Source organism: Passer montanus, unplaced genomic scaffold, assembly GCF_014805655.1.
Source record: "Passer montanus isolate IOZ18808 unplaced genomic scaffold, ASM1480565v1 scaffold13, whole genome shotgun sequence".
Lineage (NCBI taxonomy): Eukaryota > Metazoa > Chordata > Aves > Passeriformes > Passeridae > Passer > Passer montanus.
Window position 1 is genome coordinate 3,409,934 of NW_024359832.1, and position 17,523 is coordinate 3,427,456.

General features: G+C 37.8%; 2 protein-coding genes across 2 annotated transcripts in view; both read left to right on the top strand.

Annotated features, from left to right (window-relative positions):
* The first annotated feature begins 1,822 nt into the window (after positions 1-1,822).
* Positions 1,823-6,277, top strand: CNGA1 (cyclic nucleotide gated channel subunit alpha 1). The gene is made up of 7 exons (XM_039699022.1): positions 1,823-1,934; positions 2,140-2,206; positions 2,587-2,619; positions 2,725-2,826; positions 3,698-3,805; positions 3,944-4,050; positions 4,860-6,277. Exons 1-7 carry the CDS (start codon positions 1,823-1,825, stop codon positions 6,275-6,277), a joined length of 1,947 nt encoding a protein of 648 aa, XP_039554956.1.
* A 183-nt stretch (positions 6,278-6,460) lies between these two features.
* NFXL1 (nuclear transcription factor, X-box binding like 1) overlaps positions 6,461-17,523 on the top strand; it is a 47,588-nt gene continuing 36,525 nt past the window's right edge. Inside the window, exons 1-10 of the mRNA XM_039698765.1 lie at positions 6,461-6,499; positions 9,064-9,301; positions 10,420-10,590; positions 10,928-11,037; positions 13,121-13,254; positions 14,657-14,835; positions 15,002-15,163; positions 15,269-15,369; positions 16,554-16,668; positions 17,000-17,124. Of these exons, the coding sequence (XP_039554699.1) occupies positions 6,461-6,499; positions 9,064-9,301; positions 10,420-10,590; positions 10,928-11,037; positions 13,121-13,254; positions 14,657-14,835; positions 15,002-15,163; positions 15,269-15,369; positions 16,554-16,668; positions 17,000-17,124 (1,374 nt within the window). The remainder of the gene's footprint in view (positions 6,500-9,063; positions 9,302-10,419; positions 10,591-10,927; positions 11,038-13,120; positions 13,255-14,656; positions 14,836-15,001; positions 15,164-15,268; positions 15,370-16,553; positions 16,669-16,999; positions 17,125-17,523) is intronic.

The window sequence follows — 17,523 nt, forward strand, 5'->3', positions numbered from 1 at the left end:
GTCTTAGAGCCAGTTCTTCTCTGTCAGAGAAATTATTTCCCTTGAGATTAATGCATTTGAACTTGTATGCTGCTGAATTGGACACAGCTTTATTTTGCACCATTGTTTGTGTGGTCCTGTGGAGGATATAGGTTTAATCAGGATGGAATTGTGTGTGCCAGCATTAATAGAGCTTTCAGAGCACCTGTAAGCAGATATAAAGCTACTTAATTGAACCTGATGTAATTTCAATCTTCTCACTTTCAAGCAGTAAGTCACAGGGGACCCTGGTACAGCTTTTAGTCTCCTGGTGAATCTAAAGTTTACTATGTCTTAGACATTTAGAATATTTTTATGTCTATTTGTCTTAGACCTGATCCATGCTAGTAAGCATTGAAAGACTGACCAGTAATATTGGACTATATTTAGGACTATTAATAGAATAACACATCTTAATCTTCAATTTTCATCTTTCTATTGTGTAGAATGTTAGAGCTCAGTTAGTCAAAGCATGGTGTTAATAACACCAAGATTGTGGGCTTGATCCCTGTATGGGCCATTCACTTAAGGGTGGGCTCCGTGGTCCTTGTGGGTCCTTTGCAAATCAGAATATTCTGTTATTCTGTGATATTGCTGTATTATTTTTTGCACCGTGTGTCATTCATGTCTGATGAGTGCTGGAAACATGGATTTCCCCTCCTGTTTCCTGTAGGGAAAGGAAAATATATATTTCCTGTAGGAAAAATATAGGCATATTTTTAGTTTCATTGACAAATAAGGGAAGTCAAGTCTGGCAGCAAGGTCAGCTGTATCATTCTGCTTCTCCTTCAGGGTGTGCCAGAATACACTGCTTCAAAACTAAAATCCCTATGGCATTTGACTTCACTTTTCAGTGGTACAGACACTCATTTGTCAGTTTGTGGCTTACAGAGATCTTTTTACTCTGATTTCACACATACAGGGATATTGTTACTGCAGTGGATAGCAGTATCAATATCTGTTTTATAATGCTCTCTAAATGGCCCTGGCAAGAGCAAATCATACTGGTAGAATTCATGCCTAAAGAGCTGGCAATCTCACTGATGCCAAGATGTAACTGAGAGTGTTGTAGGAATAAGTGCTGAAAAAGGAGAGTAGAATTTAATTACACCAGTGCTAGAAAATTATGCAGTAGAATGCACTCTATTAGCTATAAAACATTTTCAGTGTTTTTTTTTTTCCTTGAGATGAACAGACCAGACATAAAGAGCCACTAACACTTCTATTTAGGTGTTTATATACCACCTGCTATATGAATAAGGAAACCACTGTATTAGTCTTACCCTCTTACTTACAGAACCCACTCTTTGATCTCAACAGAGTGTAAGTCTCAGTTATTGGATATACTGAGACTTCTTTGGACCTACAACCTGGGGATACTTTTTAGTTGGGTTTTCAGGATGTCATCTGTGCATGAATCTGTTTCTCCATCTTGATAGTGTTTGAAGCCTTTGGTTCAAAACCCAGAGAAACAGCGGTAGATGTTTCAAACACAATTGTTTAAATATTTTTAAAGTATGTGTCAAAACTCAGGGGAAAGGCCTAAATTAATGCTTCCCTGAAGATGTGTACAACGTTCCCTGTAGTAGCAGTTGCCAGGTCATTTTCTGGTCCGGCAGGAATGACATGGGAGACAGGAAACTGCAAATAGTCTTGTTGGTCTTCAGGAAAGCAAGAATGCAAAGGATTCATTCTTAGGGAAAAAAAACCCAAAACAAAAAGCTACTTATTCTAGTGGTGAAATGACTTGATTATTTTTTTTATTCAGTCTTCTTCAATTACCCAAGTTAAAACAAACCTGACCATGAAGGTAGGAGTGATTGAGACCCATCACTCCCATACAATTGTTCCCACTGTGGTAGTGCATGACACCAGTAAGGACCCTGGACTGATGCACGAAGGGGAAAACAGGTATGTCAAATATATTTTGTGTTGGTTTGGGTTTTTTTAGTTTGATGATTTACATAGGATTATCTAAGCACATATACTTGCTATCATATAATGTTCTTCACTCTTAGTAATAAATGAAGTTTTTAAGATTACAGTACATTGCTTATTGTAAATATTTAGGAGATTTTTAAAAATTTCAGCAGATATATAACTGTGCTGTTTTGTTGTTTCCCAGGCAACAACATCTACCTGGAGTATTTGCATGCTACAATATTAACAATAATAGTAATAAAGATGGGTAAGTATCTTTACAATTTGATAAAATGAGAGTACTGCAATTTTGATTAGAAAAGCAGAAATAAATAACTATAATAAATATCTAATTGTTTCATGAGAAACAGCTATGTCATTCAGGTAAGCCCAAAAGAGACTTCAACTTCATGCACGTCAGTTATAATGATGATCATCCTTATTACCAAAGTAACTGATATTGTATCTATTGATTTAAAACAAAAGTAGTTCTAGTTGAAATAATAAGCAATAAGAAAAACTCCTTTTTTGAAGGCTAAACACATAAGTACAATTTTATCCTTACTGAATTCAGATGCTTCTAATAAATAGATGTCGAAGAAACAGGATGTGCATCCCATGACATTCTCATATTTTTCTTTTGCTTAGAGAGGAGAAGAAAAAGAAAAAAGAAAAGAAGAGGTAAGATGAAGAATAATAATATTACTATTTCTAAGAGATTTAGGGTTTTTTCCACATATGTTTTACTTGGTCCTTAACAATGGAAAATGTTAATCTATTTCTTAGCAAGCCTGAAAAAAGAAAGGACGGAGAAACACAAAAGAACAAAGAGAAAAAGGAGAAAAATAAAAATAAAGATAAGTTGAAGAAGAAAGAAAATATAGAAGAGTAAGTATTTTTCGTTTAGGTTCAGTTATGCTATATAAAAAAATTGCTTTTGATGTAAGAACAAATTCATTCACAGATGTCCTGTAAACTCTTAGTTAGATGTCCTGTCACTCTTAGTGAATGAGTAAAGACTGCTATTGTTCTCCCTAGAGTAGAGTTGTTTTGACTTAACAGAAATGTGCATTCATGGAGGTGATCTGGATCATCAATCAAGATATATCTCCTCTGGATCCTGATTATCTAAAATTTCTTGTATAACACACTGCAGCAAATGCTGTGCCAGTATAAAGCAATCTCTTCCACACACAAAGGCACCTACAAGCCAGTAAACTCTTCTATGCTCTAAAAGTTGTTGCTTTTTAGTCTGCTTGGTAAATTCATAATTTTATGGCTAAGGAAGAGAAACTCAAAACAGTGCAGTAAAAACCTGTGTTGTATGATGTCCTTTGCTTTCTTTATGTAAACTATGCCAATATTTTATCTTCCTCAGGGCTAGACTTTCCCCGTGAGAAAGGCATGATTCATCTCATAATTTATATTAATGTAAAAATTAGTAGTCGTATAATATTTTTATTTTACATGCTAAAATAAATTATCAGACAAGAGAGTTATTTGGGTAGTTATTTGGCAGTATAAAGTGAAGTGAGACTGCCAAGCTGACTTTGCTCAGCAAAATTTAGATTCTAAAGTTTGTGTCACACCACATTGTTCCACCTTCATATCTTCCATGCATTTGAGCAAAGAAGCTTAATTTTGATAAAAACTATTTATTTCACAATGAAAATTTCTGGAATGCTTAATTCCTCAAAAATGAGATGTGTATTTCAAGTCTCTCATTAAATTTCTTTTTTTCCCACTGCTTACCACTTAGGAAGAAGAAAGATATTTTCACCATTGATCCAGCAGGAAATATATATTACAACTGGTTGTTTTGCATCACAATGCCTGTCATGTACAACTGGACCATGATTATTGCTAGGTGATGTACTCATTTAGTGATTACATAAAACTTCTGGAAAATCATAATATCTCTGACTAGATAAAAAAATAATCATTGATTCATACAAGTATTTAATTGTTGTTTTATGGTAATTTATTTTTGTTTTCTCATATTCAGAGCCTGTTTTGATGAGCTTCAGCACGATTACTTAGTGGCATGGTTTATTATCGATTATGTTTCTGATGCCATTTATGTTGCTGATATGTTTGTACGGACAAGGACAGGTAAATATAGTCAAGGATTAATTATTCTTTTTTACATATTTATGCCAGTTTTAATTTTTTTTAAATCAAAAGCATACTACTTCTCTTATCTGAATAGCCTTGATGAGATGAAATAGTGAAAAAAAGACACTCAGGTTTCTGAAAGACTGCAGCTTTACTATAAAAGTAGGAGAAATTCTGATGAAATTTTATATATTACTCAAAGGACACATAAAGTTTGAGATATGTAGGTACAAGCTGTTCTGCCTGCAGCTGACTCACCAAGACAAAAGAAACACGTAGTGCAGCCAAGAGAGGATCAGGGGTTCTGAAAAACCAGCACCTAAATCTGGTTTTTGTATTAATGGGAGATTCAAGTATTTGCTTGATTTTCAAGACCATTGAGCAAGCAAGACATCCCATTAACTTCAGCTACAACTATTTATTTTAAAACATTAACCTATGGAGCTATTAAGTAGATACACTCAAAATGGCAATTTCTGTGTTCAGATTATTTTCCTCATTGATCACCCTTCCTATAGCTTGTGGAGATTTCTTTGGAGGGGAAGATGTGGGCTTTTTTCAGATGTTCACCATAGTAGAAAAGTGGAGGAAAATATTCAGATCTAGAATTTTTTATCTTTCATAGCTGAACCATATAGCAGTAAGCTGACTATTTGGAAATAAGAAATTAAATAGTAAAAAGTAAAAGAAGTTATGTTCCATATGGAATTTGCACCCAAAATATTTTTCAAAGTAGATTTGGACTGACCTTAAAGACAACATATTTGAACCTGTAGCTTTTTTTATTACTTACAATTTTATTTTAGGTTACCTGGAACAAGGTCTTCTGGTGAAAGAAGAACATAAGCTACAAGAGAAATACAAGAAATCTTTTCAATTCAAACTAGATTTTCTGTCAATCATACCAACTGATCTCTTATACTTTAAGTTAGGATTGAATTACCCAGAATTAAGAATAAACAGACTACTCAGAGTAGCTCGGATGTTTGAATTCTTCCAGAGAACAGAAACAAGAACAAACTACCCAAATATCTTCAGGATCTCTAACCTTGTCATGTACATTGTGATTATTATTCATTGGAATGCTTGTGTGTACTACTCCATCTCAAAAGCCATTGGATTTGGAGCTGACACATGGGTGTACCCCAACACCTCAGATCCTGAATTTGCCCGCCTGACTAGGAAATATGTCTACAGTCTCTACTGGTCAACGCTGACCCTGACTACTATCGGTGAAACCCCCCCTCCTGTAAGAGATTCTGAGTATTTCTTCGTGGTCGTTGACTTCTTGGTTGGAGTACTGATCTTTGCTACCATTGTTGGTAACGTGGGCTCAATGATCTCCAACATGAATGCTGCCAGGGCGGAGTTCCAAGCAAGGATTGATGCTATCAAGCAGTACATGCACTTTCGGAATGTGAGTAAGGACATGGAAAAAAGAGTTATAAAGTGGTTTGACTACCTGTGGACAAACAAAAAGGCTGTGGATGAAAGGGAAGTCTTGAAGTATCTGCCAGATAAACTAAGAGCAGAGATCGCAATCAACGTTCACCTGGAAACGCTAAAAAAAGTTCGGATTTTTGCGGACTGTGAAGCAGGTTTGCTGGTTGAACTGGTTTTGAAACTCCAGCCCCAAGTATACAGTCCTGGAGATTATATTTGCAGAAAAGGAGATATTGGACGAGAAATGTACATTATCAAAGAAGGCAAGCTGGCAGTAGTTGCTGATGACGGAGTTACCCAATTTGTGGTCCTAAGTGATGGCAGCTACTTTGGAGAAATCAGCATTCTTAATATCAAGGGCAGCAAAGCTGGCAATCGAAGAACAGCCAATATTAAAAGTATTGGATACTCGGACTTGTTTTGTCTGTCTAAAGATGATCTCATGGAGGCTTTAACAGAGTACCCGGATGCAAAGGCTATGCTGGAAGAAAAAGGCAAGCAAATCCTAATGAAAGATGGGTTGCTGGACATTGAAATTGCAAATTTAGGAAGTGATCCTAAAGATCTGGAAGAGAAGGTCGCCTACATGGAACGTGCTATGGACAGACTGCAAACAAAGTTTGCCAGGTTGTTGGCTGAGTATGAAGGTGCTCAACAGAAAATGAAAAAAAGACTTACACAAATAGAGAAAATATTGAAGCCAGTTATAGAGGAAGAATTTGCAGACTTAGAAGAAGCAGATCCATCCACAGATAAACCTGGATTGTCAAAAGCAGAATAAAAACAATGGAACTTGCCAATAAGACTGAGGGTCAAATCCTGACTGGGGCTGAACACATTAATTTCTAATCTTTGTAGTACTTGACTAGTAATTACAAAAAGATTATTTGTTGAGACAATGTCACTAACCTCCTACAAGTAGTGTGTATTTGGCAGTTTTGAGGCAGAAAAAGAAGAATCAAGGATGAGAATGGAAGATAACACTTTGCTCTTGCACAAACAGGTATTTTTATCTGCTAATGTGTTTTGTACTCTCTGTAATGCTGCTCTATGGCAGATGCACATACATTGTCATATACTGAAAATATTGGAAGTTTTGCTGGTTGTTTTAAAATAATTTCTTTGTGTCTGCTTATGGAAAGAATGAAAGTTTTGGTAACAATGATATTATTTGAAGTCATTAACATTTATATTAAATTTGTATAGAAATGAGCACATTTTAATATCTATTGATTAACATGAAATTAATTAAGTATGCAATATTATAAAAAATTAAGTATATCTACTAATACTATCTACTCTCACCTACAATGTAGATGAGAATACTGAAGGCTGTAAGATTTGGAAAATACTATTACTTCATTGGGTCCACCTTGGCTGATTCTTGGAATATAAGAGGGCAGTTTGAAATATCCCTTTTTTCAGGATAGAACATGCAAAGGCTGGAATACAGAGAGGAGAAAATACAACTTTATGCAAGCATCAATATGAAAGATATGGATGGCTCATTATCTAGTGTTCTTTCCACAATAATAAAAAATAATATACAAATAAATGTATGCATTGAAGATTGTTCTGTTCCATGTAATCATGTGGCTGCAGAACATGGACTATCAAGTTTTGAAGATTTGTAATTAAAAATGTAACACTTGCTTATGCTGGCAGACTGCAAGAGGAAGACACAACAGCAACAGGCCAAATTCTTCCTACAGCATCTTCTGTAGATGCTGTTGGGGGAAGAATATGACTAAAGAGGCTGGTTTTTCTCACTGACAGAGAATTTCTTTTTTTATAACTACTTCTGAGATAGTAAAGTTTGTAGATTCATATGTTAGATCAATTTTCAACTGCTTTAAGATGCATTATCTCCTTGGATTTCCCCCTAATTTATGTATTTTTCCATTGGCAAAAAAATGGTTTGCTCAGTTATAGTCTCAGCTGAGTATTTGCAGGTGGGTATTTTCAGTAGAATTAGTTCATAGGCACATAACATTGGATAAGTTTGATGAAAAGGAGTGAAGAAAGGGATGGTAATGAGAGAATCCATAATTCTCTATTTAGAGAAATTTTATTATTCTGAGCAACTGGACTGCCACCCTTAAAAATACCTATGTACATGTTACTGTCAATAATATCCCTACACTTGCATTCTCTCCTTAATGAGATGGAGATAATATAAATTGGGTATTTTATAAAGTGCATTCCTTTCTGGCTGTTTTATTTTTTTGTAATGTTGATGCTTTCCAGCATGCCAGAGATTTAGAAATAACTCCTGATTTACTGCAAGGATGAAATTTTATGAAGTACCTTATGCACAGGATATATATGGAACAACAAGGGTAGATATAAACACAAAACGGCTGTTCATGTCCTGTTGATCCTGTGCTTTGAATGATAAATAGCTTCATTAGGTGATGAGGGGAAATGTATGCCATCCTGTCAGTAAAGATTTTATCCCTGTACACAGGAACAAGAATTATTCTGGTCTTTAGCTATATTGTGAGAGTTGGACTTTGCAATCAGCATTCTTCCAGCTCAGGTCTTGGATATAATTTGCAATCTGTATGCCAGCAGCAACCTATCCTGTATGGCTACTAGGCACTTAGAAAGCGCTTCTCTCCTTTGTTCAAGTGCTTAAGACTTTTTATTAGATAGATGTGTGATATGAAGTTTTAATTTAAAAAGGCAGGTATCTACTGGTTTTTTTTGGTTTTTTTTGGTATTGATCCTTCAGTCTAAGACATGAATTGTATTCACTAGCTGCCTCTTTCTTGAGAATAAGAACTCGTTGATTTAAACCACTTCAAAATAAAACAGAAAACCAGACTTTATCTCCAGTGCTTTGCTTACTATTTACAGACTACTTATGATTGGAAATCTTCTATAACTACTTTTATGAGAAGGTATTTGCTGAAAAAGGCTAAATGCAAAGTTTCCTCCTGGCACATGACATAACGTGCTATAAGGAAATGTCAATAAAATTATTTCAACCTGCCTTTATTTGTCAGGGCTTGGGAAGCACACAGGTTCCTCGATATACGTTTCTGTGTACAAAAAAGTTTCTGGATGTGCTTCAGTCAAGTTTCTAAACAGACTTTGTGGTCGGTTTTTAACTCTCATACTCCAGGAGCTATGTAATGATAGGAGTTACAGGAGCTGTGAAGAAAATGTCTGGCAGAGCCGCATGCTGCAGGAGCAGCTGGCAGAAATTCCCTCCGGAGCAAAGGAGGCTCGGGGGGATCACCGCTCGATCCAAGCACCTGAAAGGAAGGGGGGCGGTGTCCTCTCCTAAGTAACAAGAGACAGAACTAGAAAAAATGGTCACAAGTTGCGCCAGGAGAGGTTAGATTAGTTTAGATTAGTTAGATTAGTAACTAGGTTCCTAGTTACTAGGAAGAATTTCACCCGAAACGGCTGTCGAGCACTGGAACAGGCTGCCCAGGGAAGTGGTGCATCACCATCCCTTGACGTGTTTAAAAGCCGTATGGATGTGGCACCTGGGGACATGGTTCAATGGCGGACGCGGCAGCGCTGGGTTAATGACAGTGATCTCACACCCTTTCCAAGCTGGGACACTCCGTGACCCAGGGACAGAGCCGCAGCCGCGGCGCCGAGCCCTGCCGGCTGAGGCGGTGCCGGGCGCGTCCCGCCCGCCGCGCGGGGGGCGCCGGGAGCTGTAGTCGCGCTGCCGCGCCCGGGGACGAGCTCACCGCTCGCTCTGCGGCGGCCGCCCGGCCCCCGGCCGCCAAGGGCCGCGGCGGTGCCCGCGCTGCGGCAGCGGGGGCCATCAGCGAGGGGGGCAGCGGTGAGTGTCGCGTTCCGCCCCTACCGCGCTGCCGGGCCCCGGGCTGGGCAGCCGGCGGTGGCCCGGAGCCCCTGCAGGTGCGAGGTCGGGGCTGTCCCCGGCGTCGCGGGGAGGGGAGGCTGGCGGGCCCCGGCCCCCCTCCCGCGCTGCTCGGCGGTGTCGAGTCCGTGTTCGCCATGTGCCCTGTGCTGCCTGCGGGTTCCTGCCGGGGAGAGACGCGGAGGCCTCGGGCAGTGGCGAGGAGCGAGGGGCTGAGCCCTCGCCAGCGTGCACAGGATGCACCGTCTTCTCGGAGCAGGGGAGTAAAGTGTGAAGCAATGGATGAAATGTTTCTTTCTGGTTGGAAACAGCCGGGTCAGTTGCGCGGTGGAGACAGCGTTAGGTGCGCTGGTCAGGGAAACACTGCTCCTGTCCGGGAAAGGTGCGGGCTCTCGGTGTGCGCGGCAGCTGGGAGGGCAACTTCGTCCTCGGGAAATACTGCAGAGAAGCAGCAAATACAGAACTCTTTAGTGGCAGCACAGTTTCGTAAGAAAAGCTAAAAACCTAAACGTGACAAAACCCGCTAATATATTGGGTCTAGTGGAAAAATCTCATGTGAAATAGCATGAACATACTATTGCAGTAAAGATTTGTTGAATTTGAGGGAGATCAGTGAAAGTAATAATTTAAGAAATACCAAATGCTCGAGAACTACCTGTATGGTATCTGCAAGTTGTAACAACTGAAAATTTGTTATAGACAAAACTGCATGTCATGTGGTGTTCTTCTCTTCCTCATGCTGTCACAGTTGTGTTTGTGTGGGATGTCTAGGTTTTTTTTAAGTATCCCTTTCATAAAGCAGCATTATAGTTGCTTATATTCTGGTATGTTAGGTTGGATTTGTCAGCAGTAGTTGACAGATACTAATTTCTGCTGTGAATTTTATGATAATGCACAGTAAAGAAGTAAATACAGTTTATTTCTCCTTGTGTGGTATAGAAAATGTGATGTAATACTCTTAAAAAATAAAATCAGCAAACTCTTTAAAGAAAAGGACAATTGAAAGTATGTAGAACTGAGTGTGGTGTTTACAGTTAGCTATCATGATATTAATCATCATTAGTATTTTCTCTTAATAGAATTATCTTCACTGAAGAAATTTGATGAAATTAAGAAGGCTAATCAGGCTGCAGCAAAAAAGCTAGTTGAAGACCAATTAAGCTCCTCATCTGAAGATGATGATGAAGATGCTGAACTAAAACAAGGGAAGATTTTGGACAAAACATTTACCATTTACACCAGTCAAACTGGTAATGTTATTTTTTCATTTATTGACTTCTATTTTAGTCTGAAAGCATAAGCAATGCAGTATCATTGTGTATTAGAATTTTACTGTAGTTGGAAGGAAGGCACTATATCATGATGTCTTACATTAAAAATATTTTATCCCAGCAGTGCTTGCTGGCTGCACTTCTTGTCTTTTCATTCAGAAGCAATGGTATAGCTTTTAACTGTCTTAAGTGTGGCCTTTTTAATAATACATGACTGGCTTTATTCAGAGAGAAAGTACTTTTGCAGCAGTTTCAACATGTACAAAATAACAGATCAAATGTTACTAATTGCTTCAAAAATCTTTATCCATTAAAGATGGAGATGCAAGTGAACTGGAACGTACAAGACAGTACATGAATGAGGCTTTCCAGTCAGGAGCCATGACATGTCTCATCTGCATTGCTTCAGTTAAAAGGAACCAAGCTGTAAGTACTTTACAGTAATCTTTAGAACAAAACAAATGTTACTGTCTGAATAACTTGTATTATAATATTGAGGTTATCCTTGGGATTGAATAGCTTTAAAATGGTGAAAGTACTAAATGCAAATTTGGCGTCTTTGGATTTTGAAACACTGGAAGACGTAAGTGGTAATATGTGTAGCTTGTAATCAGAATGTGTCTTGTTTTTGTCATATGTTTGTTATTATTGTGTAAAATAGCTTTTTTTAAGTTTCAGGTAGTAGCAGGTGACAAAGATAAGTGCTTGAGTACCAGTGCTTGCAATTTTGTATTCAGTAAGCTATGGAGTAGCAAAGCAAAACACAAAATACTAGAACATTAGGAGACATTATTGTTAGATTTACAGCAGGGAAGCTAAGATAAACTTTCCTGCCCTCGATGCTGATCTGGTGAAAAACAAGTGCATGTGTCAGAGAAGTTTGTCCTATTTCATATAGGTACATTTTATATGGGAAAAATTTCAGGACCAATATTTTTTCCTCTTTCTGTTAGAGGTACTTGAACCAAAACCACATATAACTGTGATGCCTTATGAAGGCCAGACAGAGTTAAAGACTAAAGTAGGTATTTATTAAAAGGCCTCAGTGGACACACCTTGGGCAGCACAAGACCCCAGCCAAGGCTACACCCAAAATGAACCCAAAATGGTCACAAAAAAGGGATGACTGGTTAGGAGGTCTCTTACTTTTATAAGTTTTGGTCCATTTGCATATTGGAGTTAATTGTCCAATTACAGCTTTAGGATATGAAGTCCCATCCTCCTTGTTTTTCTCTCTTCATTCCACCATTGTTTGTGCTTTTGGGCCTGAGATTTGGATCCGTTGTCCTTGGGTCCCCAGCCTGAGAAGGAATTGTTTTGTCTAGCTACTCTGTGAAGAGAGCTTACCATCCCCTAATATGAAGGTCAGATCTCCACACTAAAGCAATACAGAATCTGAAAAATATTAAAGCTAAAACCTGAGGCATCAAGTGTATGCGTGACATGAAAAAGAAATGAAGAAATTTTTTTCCAGACATCTCAGAAAATATTTAAATTTCTTTTGATAGATATACACAGACTACAAGTACCCATTGAAACTGTAGTCAGTAACTTTTCTTAAAAGAAATGCAATATATTTTGTATTAATTCTTAACATTTTTAATCCATATTCTTTCAGACCTCAATGGGTATGTTTAGCTTCATATTTCTGTGGCTCTTGATAGAGTTAATCTTATCTTAGCAGAAGTGAGATGATTTGGTAACTTGAAAGCCTTCTTTTATAACTCAGTGGTTTGCTAATTATCTTGAATCTGTATCATGTTGGCCAAGTCTGTTTGCATAATGTCTCCTACTTAGCTTTAGTTTTGGGAAGTTAGTTACATAGTTATAGATACTTAGTCATTGGCACAGTCCTCTCTAAGTTAATGGAGAATATCTCTGCATTTTCACAGTATTATTTCATAACATTGTTTTAAGTTATTAAAAAAAAATTAGTTAAAATTTTCTTCTGCACTTTTCTTACCAAATTGTTACAGTTTTGGATAAAGCCACAGTCATCTTTATGGTGTCAGATGGTTTAATAAGGGAGAGTGGCACAAACTGGGCCTTGGGAGGTGCAGATTGTGTACTAGAAAGGTAATAGGACAGTTGGAGTGGCTTGCTCACAATGGTTGTGCAGTCCCCATCCCTCAGGACTTTCCAGCTTTGCTTGGGAAAGCTGTGTCTGAACAGAGCTAAGCTGGCAATAGTCCTTCTTTGGGCATCAGTTTGTGCTACATGACCTCCAACAGTGTTTAAATCAACATTTCTCTGATTATCTGAGTATTTTGGGCTCCTTCAGCCTTGGCAAAAACTTCCCACGGGAGTTGGAAGAAAGATTATAGGTATGAATCTATAACAGAAAAACTGTGTGTATTGATCTACAAGTGGGTATAATTCATCTTTGAAAAACCATTTTTAAGACCAAAAATGGTCTTAAAGGGAAATATTTCTTTAGCTATTATGGATGTTCATCAGTGGAAACAGAAACCTCATTTAAAGCAATTGACACTCGATGTCTGCTCTTTAGGTCTGGAGCTGTTGTGGATGCTTTTGTATATTTCATCTGGTGTGTATCCAAAAGTGGGCCAAGGACAGCCTCTTCCTTGTATCTTCTCCTCTGACGGATGATGATTTTGGCAAGAAAGATTATCCCTGGCCATGGTGAGCTCCTCATGGAACATTGACAAAGTTATTTCTGTTGGGAAAACCGTGCAAATTGGTGTTCCTCTGGAAGGAGTGCTACTTGTACATTATGGCACAACAAAAAAAGTTTAGAAGGCTGACTTTTCTGTTGCTTTTTAAAATTATTTTTAAGCTTTTGTTAACATGATTCAGAAAAATTTCAGTTATATTAAAACCTTGTTGCATCAATTTTGTTTCAACCTCTGAGAAGGTAACTTATCTATCATGTGTCTCAGCTTCTGACATTTATTTCTGAATGACTTTACATATTTTTCACTTTTAAAGTTGGCACCATGAAATAAGTTATAGAAATATTGGCAAATAGCAAGATGTTGGGATTTATTTACTTTTTTAGTCTCATTATAATCCAAACATTAAATCAGGTCTTGCAGTTTTCCTTGAGATGGTGTAAAGAAGAAGGTAATAACATGGCTGCATTACAATTTCCTAAGCAGATTTGTTTAGGAAATAGTGTCAGTTGTTGGCTGGCACCATCTCAAGTTGATAATGCCCCTTCAGGCAAATGGTATTTTATTTTACATGTAAGGACATGCTAAAACTATGCTATCACTATAGAGAAATGGTTCATGGTCTGTAATATATCAGGGCAAATTGATGTTTTATTTGATAAAAATGAGTGCATAGGTCTTTCAAAATCTTTCTATTCTTCTCTGAGGAGGACCTTCTTGTCTATTTTCTTTTCCCAGTGTAGCCAGCAATGTGAATTGCTTTGTTTCTCCTTCCTTCTGTTGCCTCCCTTGTTCATGGCCTCTGTGGCCCTCTTGGGCCTGTGGCACTTCATAAATTCCAAGCCTCTAGTGTCTATCTACCTTTAGCAATAAGTAATTTTTTTAAATTTTTATCAACATTAGGAGTGAACAATGAAGATGTACATCTTGAATCTAAAATTTTTCAGATAAAATGCTGATTATTATGCTTGATTTTAATAGCATTGCTAAACTTTGTTTTACATGACTAATAAACTGCTGGTACTAAACCCCTAGTTTTTAATATTTTTTAAAAAAATTGGTTCTATTTAAGTAGGTTAACTGTTGCATAGATTATTTTGATATTACTTGACATAAAAACTGTTCTGATTTTTGCTGTGCTTATTTTGTCTGTATATATTCTTAGAGAAAAGAAGTTGCATTAACAAGGCAATTCCTTAGACATTCTAATTAATATATTGTATGATCTGAAATACAGAAAGACCTTTATTCTGTGTTGCTGTATATTTTTATTATTCATTATAGTAGTTGTAAAAATGTTAATTGGTAGCATTGAAGCAGTCTTGGGAAGCCAAAATGATAAAACTGCTTTTTTTTTTTTAAATTGTTTTAAGAAGTTGTTTTTGTTTTCACTCTTTTTTCCCTTGTTTTAGTCCAAAATGTAGGTTTGAATACAAACGCTCTGAGACTCCCAGTAGGTATTACTGTTACTGTGGAAAAGTGGAGAATCCAACGGTGGACCCATGGCTGGTACCTCACTCCTGTGGTCAAATATGTGAGAGGGAATTCAAACCTTCCTGTGGTCATAAATGTTTGCTGCTTTGTCATCCAGGTAAATCCTTTGTGTTTCTTGGTTGTGTGACCTGTATTTAGGTACCTGTTACACAGTTCAACTTAACATCTGTTACGTATATTTAAAATTTTCAGAATAGAAGAGATGTAGCAAAGCTGCATTTGCTGAATGGTCATTAGCAAGATACTCTTTTTCCTGTCATTAGGACCGTGTCCACCTTGCCCAAAGATGGTCACAACCAGCTGTCACTGTAAGAAAGCCAAGGCAGTGCCCCGCAGGTGCAGTGCCAAGGAGTGGTCTTGCCGCCTGCCGTGTGGACGAACGCTGCTGTGTGGACAGCATGCTTGTGAGAATCCCTGCCATGCAGGTAGACCAACCTTTTTAAATTTCCGAGCAGTAGCTGTTTCTGTTGTTGAGATACAGTATTCTTTTGCAATTCCTGCTCTCAATGTCACTTTGCAATTGCATACAGGAGATTGTCAGCCTTGTCCACGTGTCAGTAAACAACGGTGTATCTGTGGGAGACAGACAGCGGAGAGACTTTGTGCAAGCCCTCAGTGGCAGTGTGATCAGGTATGTTGAAGCTATCCTTTTAAATGGATTTCTCACCTTTGTAAAATATGATTACTTGGTGTATTAAAGATTGGGAAAACGTATTCTAAGAAAGAAAAAATTAACTTTTGAATTGTAATCAAAAATATAAACACATTGGGAAGAGATTTAATTGGTAGCTCCACTAATTTTTTATAATAGTTAAAATGTTACTGTTCTGGAATTGTCCTGGGGTTACTTTAGCAGTGAATTTAACTTTGTATACTCTTTTTCTTGTACTTGAGGTTGAAATTTCGGCTATTGCCTTCAAAATAAGTGTGAAACCACAGCTTAGTAGACAAGAGTTTCATGTTTATTTTTAGGACTGTAGCAGAATGAAAGCTTTGTGATGAATTCTTTGAAGTATATTTGCAGCCTGTGCTTAAGACCAAGGATATGGATTGACAGACTGGAAAAAATAAAAATAATTTAAAAAATTAAGTGGTGGGTGGGAGGCTGTACCAGGAGGTACTTGGCCATTCTGATCCCAGTAAGGAAGGCGCTTGGACTCTGTGAAGTATCAGTTAAATTGCAGTTTATTTCAGCTAACACTGTAGACAAAAGGAGTATAATCTAAAGACTATAGTATGTCCCTTTAGATCTCTGGAACCCCAAGCTGTGCAGCATTGAATGTGCCCTGATAGATGTGCAGCATACAGTGCAGACCCCACTTTGGTTGTTGAAGGTTATTGTAGGATCTTCTTACAAGAGGAAAGCATCCTTGATCATAATTTCTACAGTCAAACAGAAAGGGTACTCGGATGAGAACTTCTTGCTGCACTTTTAGATAAAGGCAAGGGCATGCAGACAGTGTAATCACTGGTACCAAGTGGGAGCTGCCTCCAATCTCTTCTGCTACAGAAGTTTATCCTGTGGCCAAAGTGTATGCAGCACAGTGCCTGAAGGCTGAGCTGCATGTGCTGCCCAGCACAGACCTGCAACTACTCAGGTTTTGTGAATCACTAACTCCTCACTGTGCTGTGGCTTTCCAGGCAGGATGATCAGTTTTTTTAGTGAACTCAGCAAATACAATGTTTATTTACAAAATTCAGAAAAAGTCAAATTCCATCCAGAAGCATCTCACTCCTGCTTTTTACCCTTGGCTTGCTTTGGCTTGGTATGTAGTTCTATTACATTGCATTCACTGGTTTCTCTGAATTTCTAAGGTGTGTGGGAAATGTTTGCCATGTGGCAATCATACATGTGAACAAGTTTGTCATGCTGGTCCCTGTGGAGACTGTCCTCGTTCTGGGAAAAGGTTCTGTCCATGTGGAAAAACAAGTAAGCTACTTTTTTCTTTTGCATGATAAATTGAATAAAAAGTCCTCTAGTCTTTCACAGTCAGTAGTTTAGGCTAATTCTGCAGGGCAGAGTCCATAACAAGTTCTTACTGTCAGCCATGACAGTACATTAACTCTTTTGCATAGTTTCAAAGCTTTATTTAGCACCAAGGGTTTAATTGTTGATGTGAATAACTAAGTATGTCTAAGGAAGGTTTTGAAAATAGAAAGGCAACTGTCATTTGAACTTCCTATACATTACATTTTCTTCCTAAATATTTTGGCTTTTTTTTCCACCAAACGTTTACTTGTACTTTTCTCTCTTCATCTAGAGTTTACATTACCTTGTACAGAAGATGTGCCCACCTGTGGTGATAGTTGTGACAAAGTTCTGGAATGTGGCATCCATAAATGTTCACAGCGCTGTCATCGGGGTCCCTGTGAAATATGCAGACAGGTTAGTCTTACTTTATCAGGTTCACATTCTGTTTGGGCTCTTAAATTATGTGCCTGCAAGGCACATTGGAGGCAGTGCAAGTCACCTAAGGAAAATGAAATCATGCCTATCACAAAATCTGTGACTTTGTTTATTAAAAGCAACGCGTTCTTTCATTATTCCCCTCCCACCCTAACTCTAAGTAGTTGAGCACTGTATTGAGTTGAGGCTGCACCTGTGGATGAGTGTATTGCTTTAGCTTGGTTTTATTTTGTTTTGTTTTTTTAAATTATTATGCCCTAAAAGACACTTAATTTTTTCCCCATCTTTTCTACCTTCCTTCTGGCTTTGTCTTTCTATGATATTTCTTCATTAGTGAGATGGAAGGTGGTATAACATAACACTATTTTCTTCTTTGTA

Coding starts and splice junctions, on each gene's coding strand:
- CNGA1 (XM_039699022.1), top strand. CDS start 1,823: ATGAAGGTAGGAGTGATTGAGACCCATCACTCCCATACAATTGTTCCC. Junction 2,207..2,586: donor AATAATAGTAATAAAGATGG/GTAAGTATCTTT, acceptor TCTTTTGCTTAG/AGAGGAGAAGAAAAAGAAAA. Junction 2,827..3,697: donor AAGAAAGAAAATATAGAAGA/GTAAGTATTTTT, acceptor CTTACCACTTAG/GAAGAAGAAAGATATTTTCA.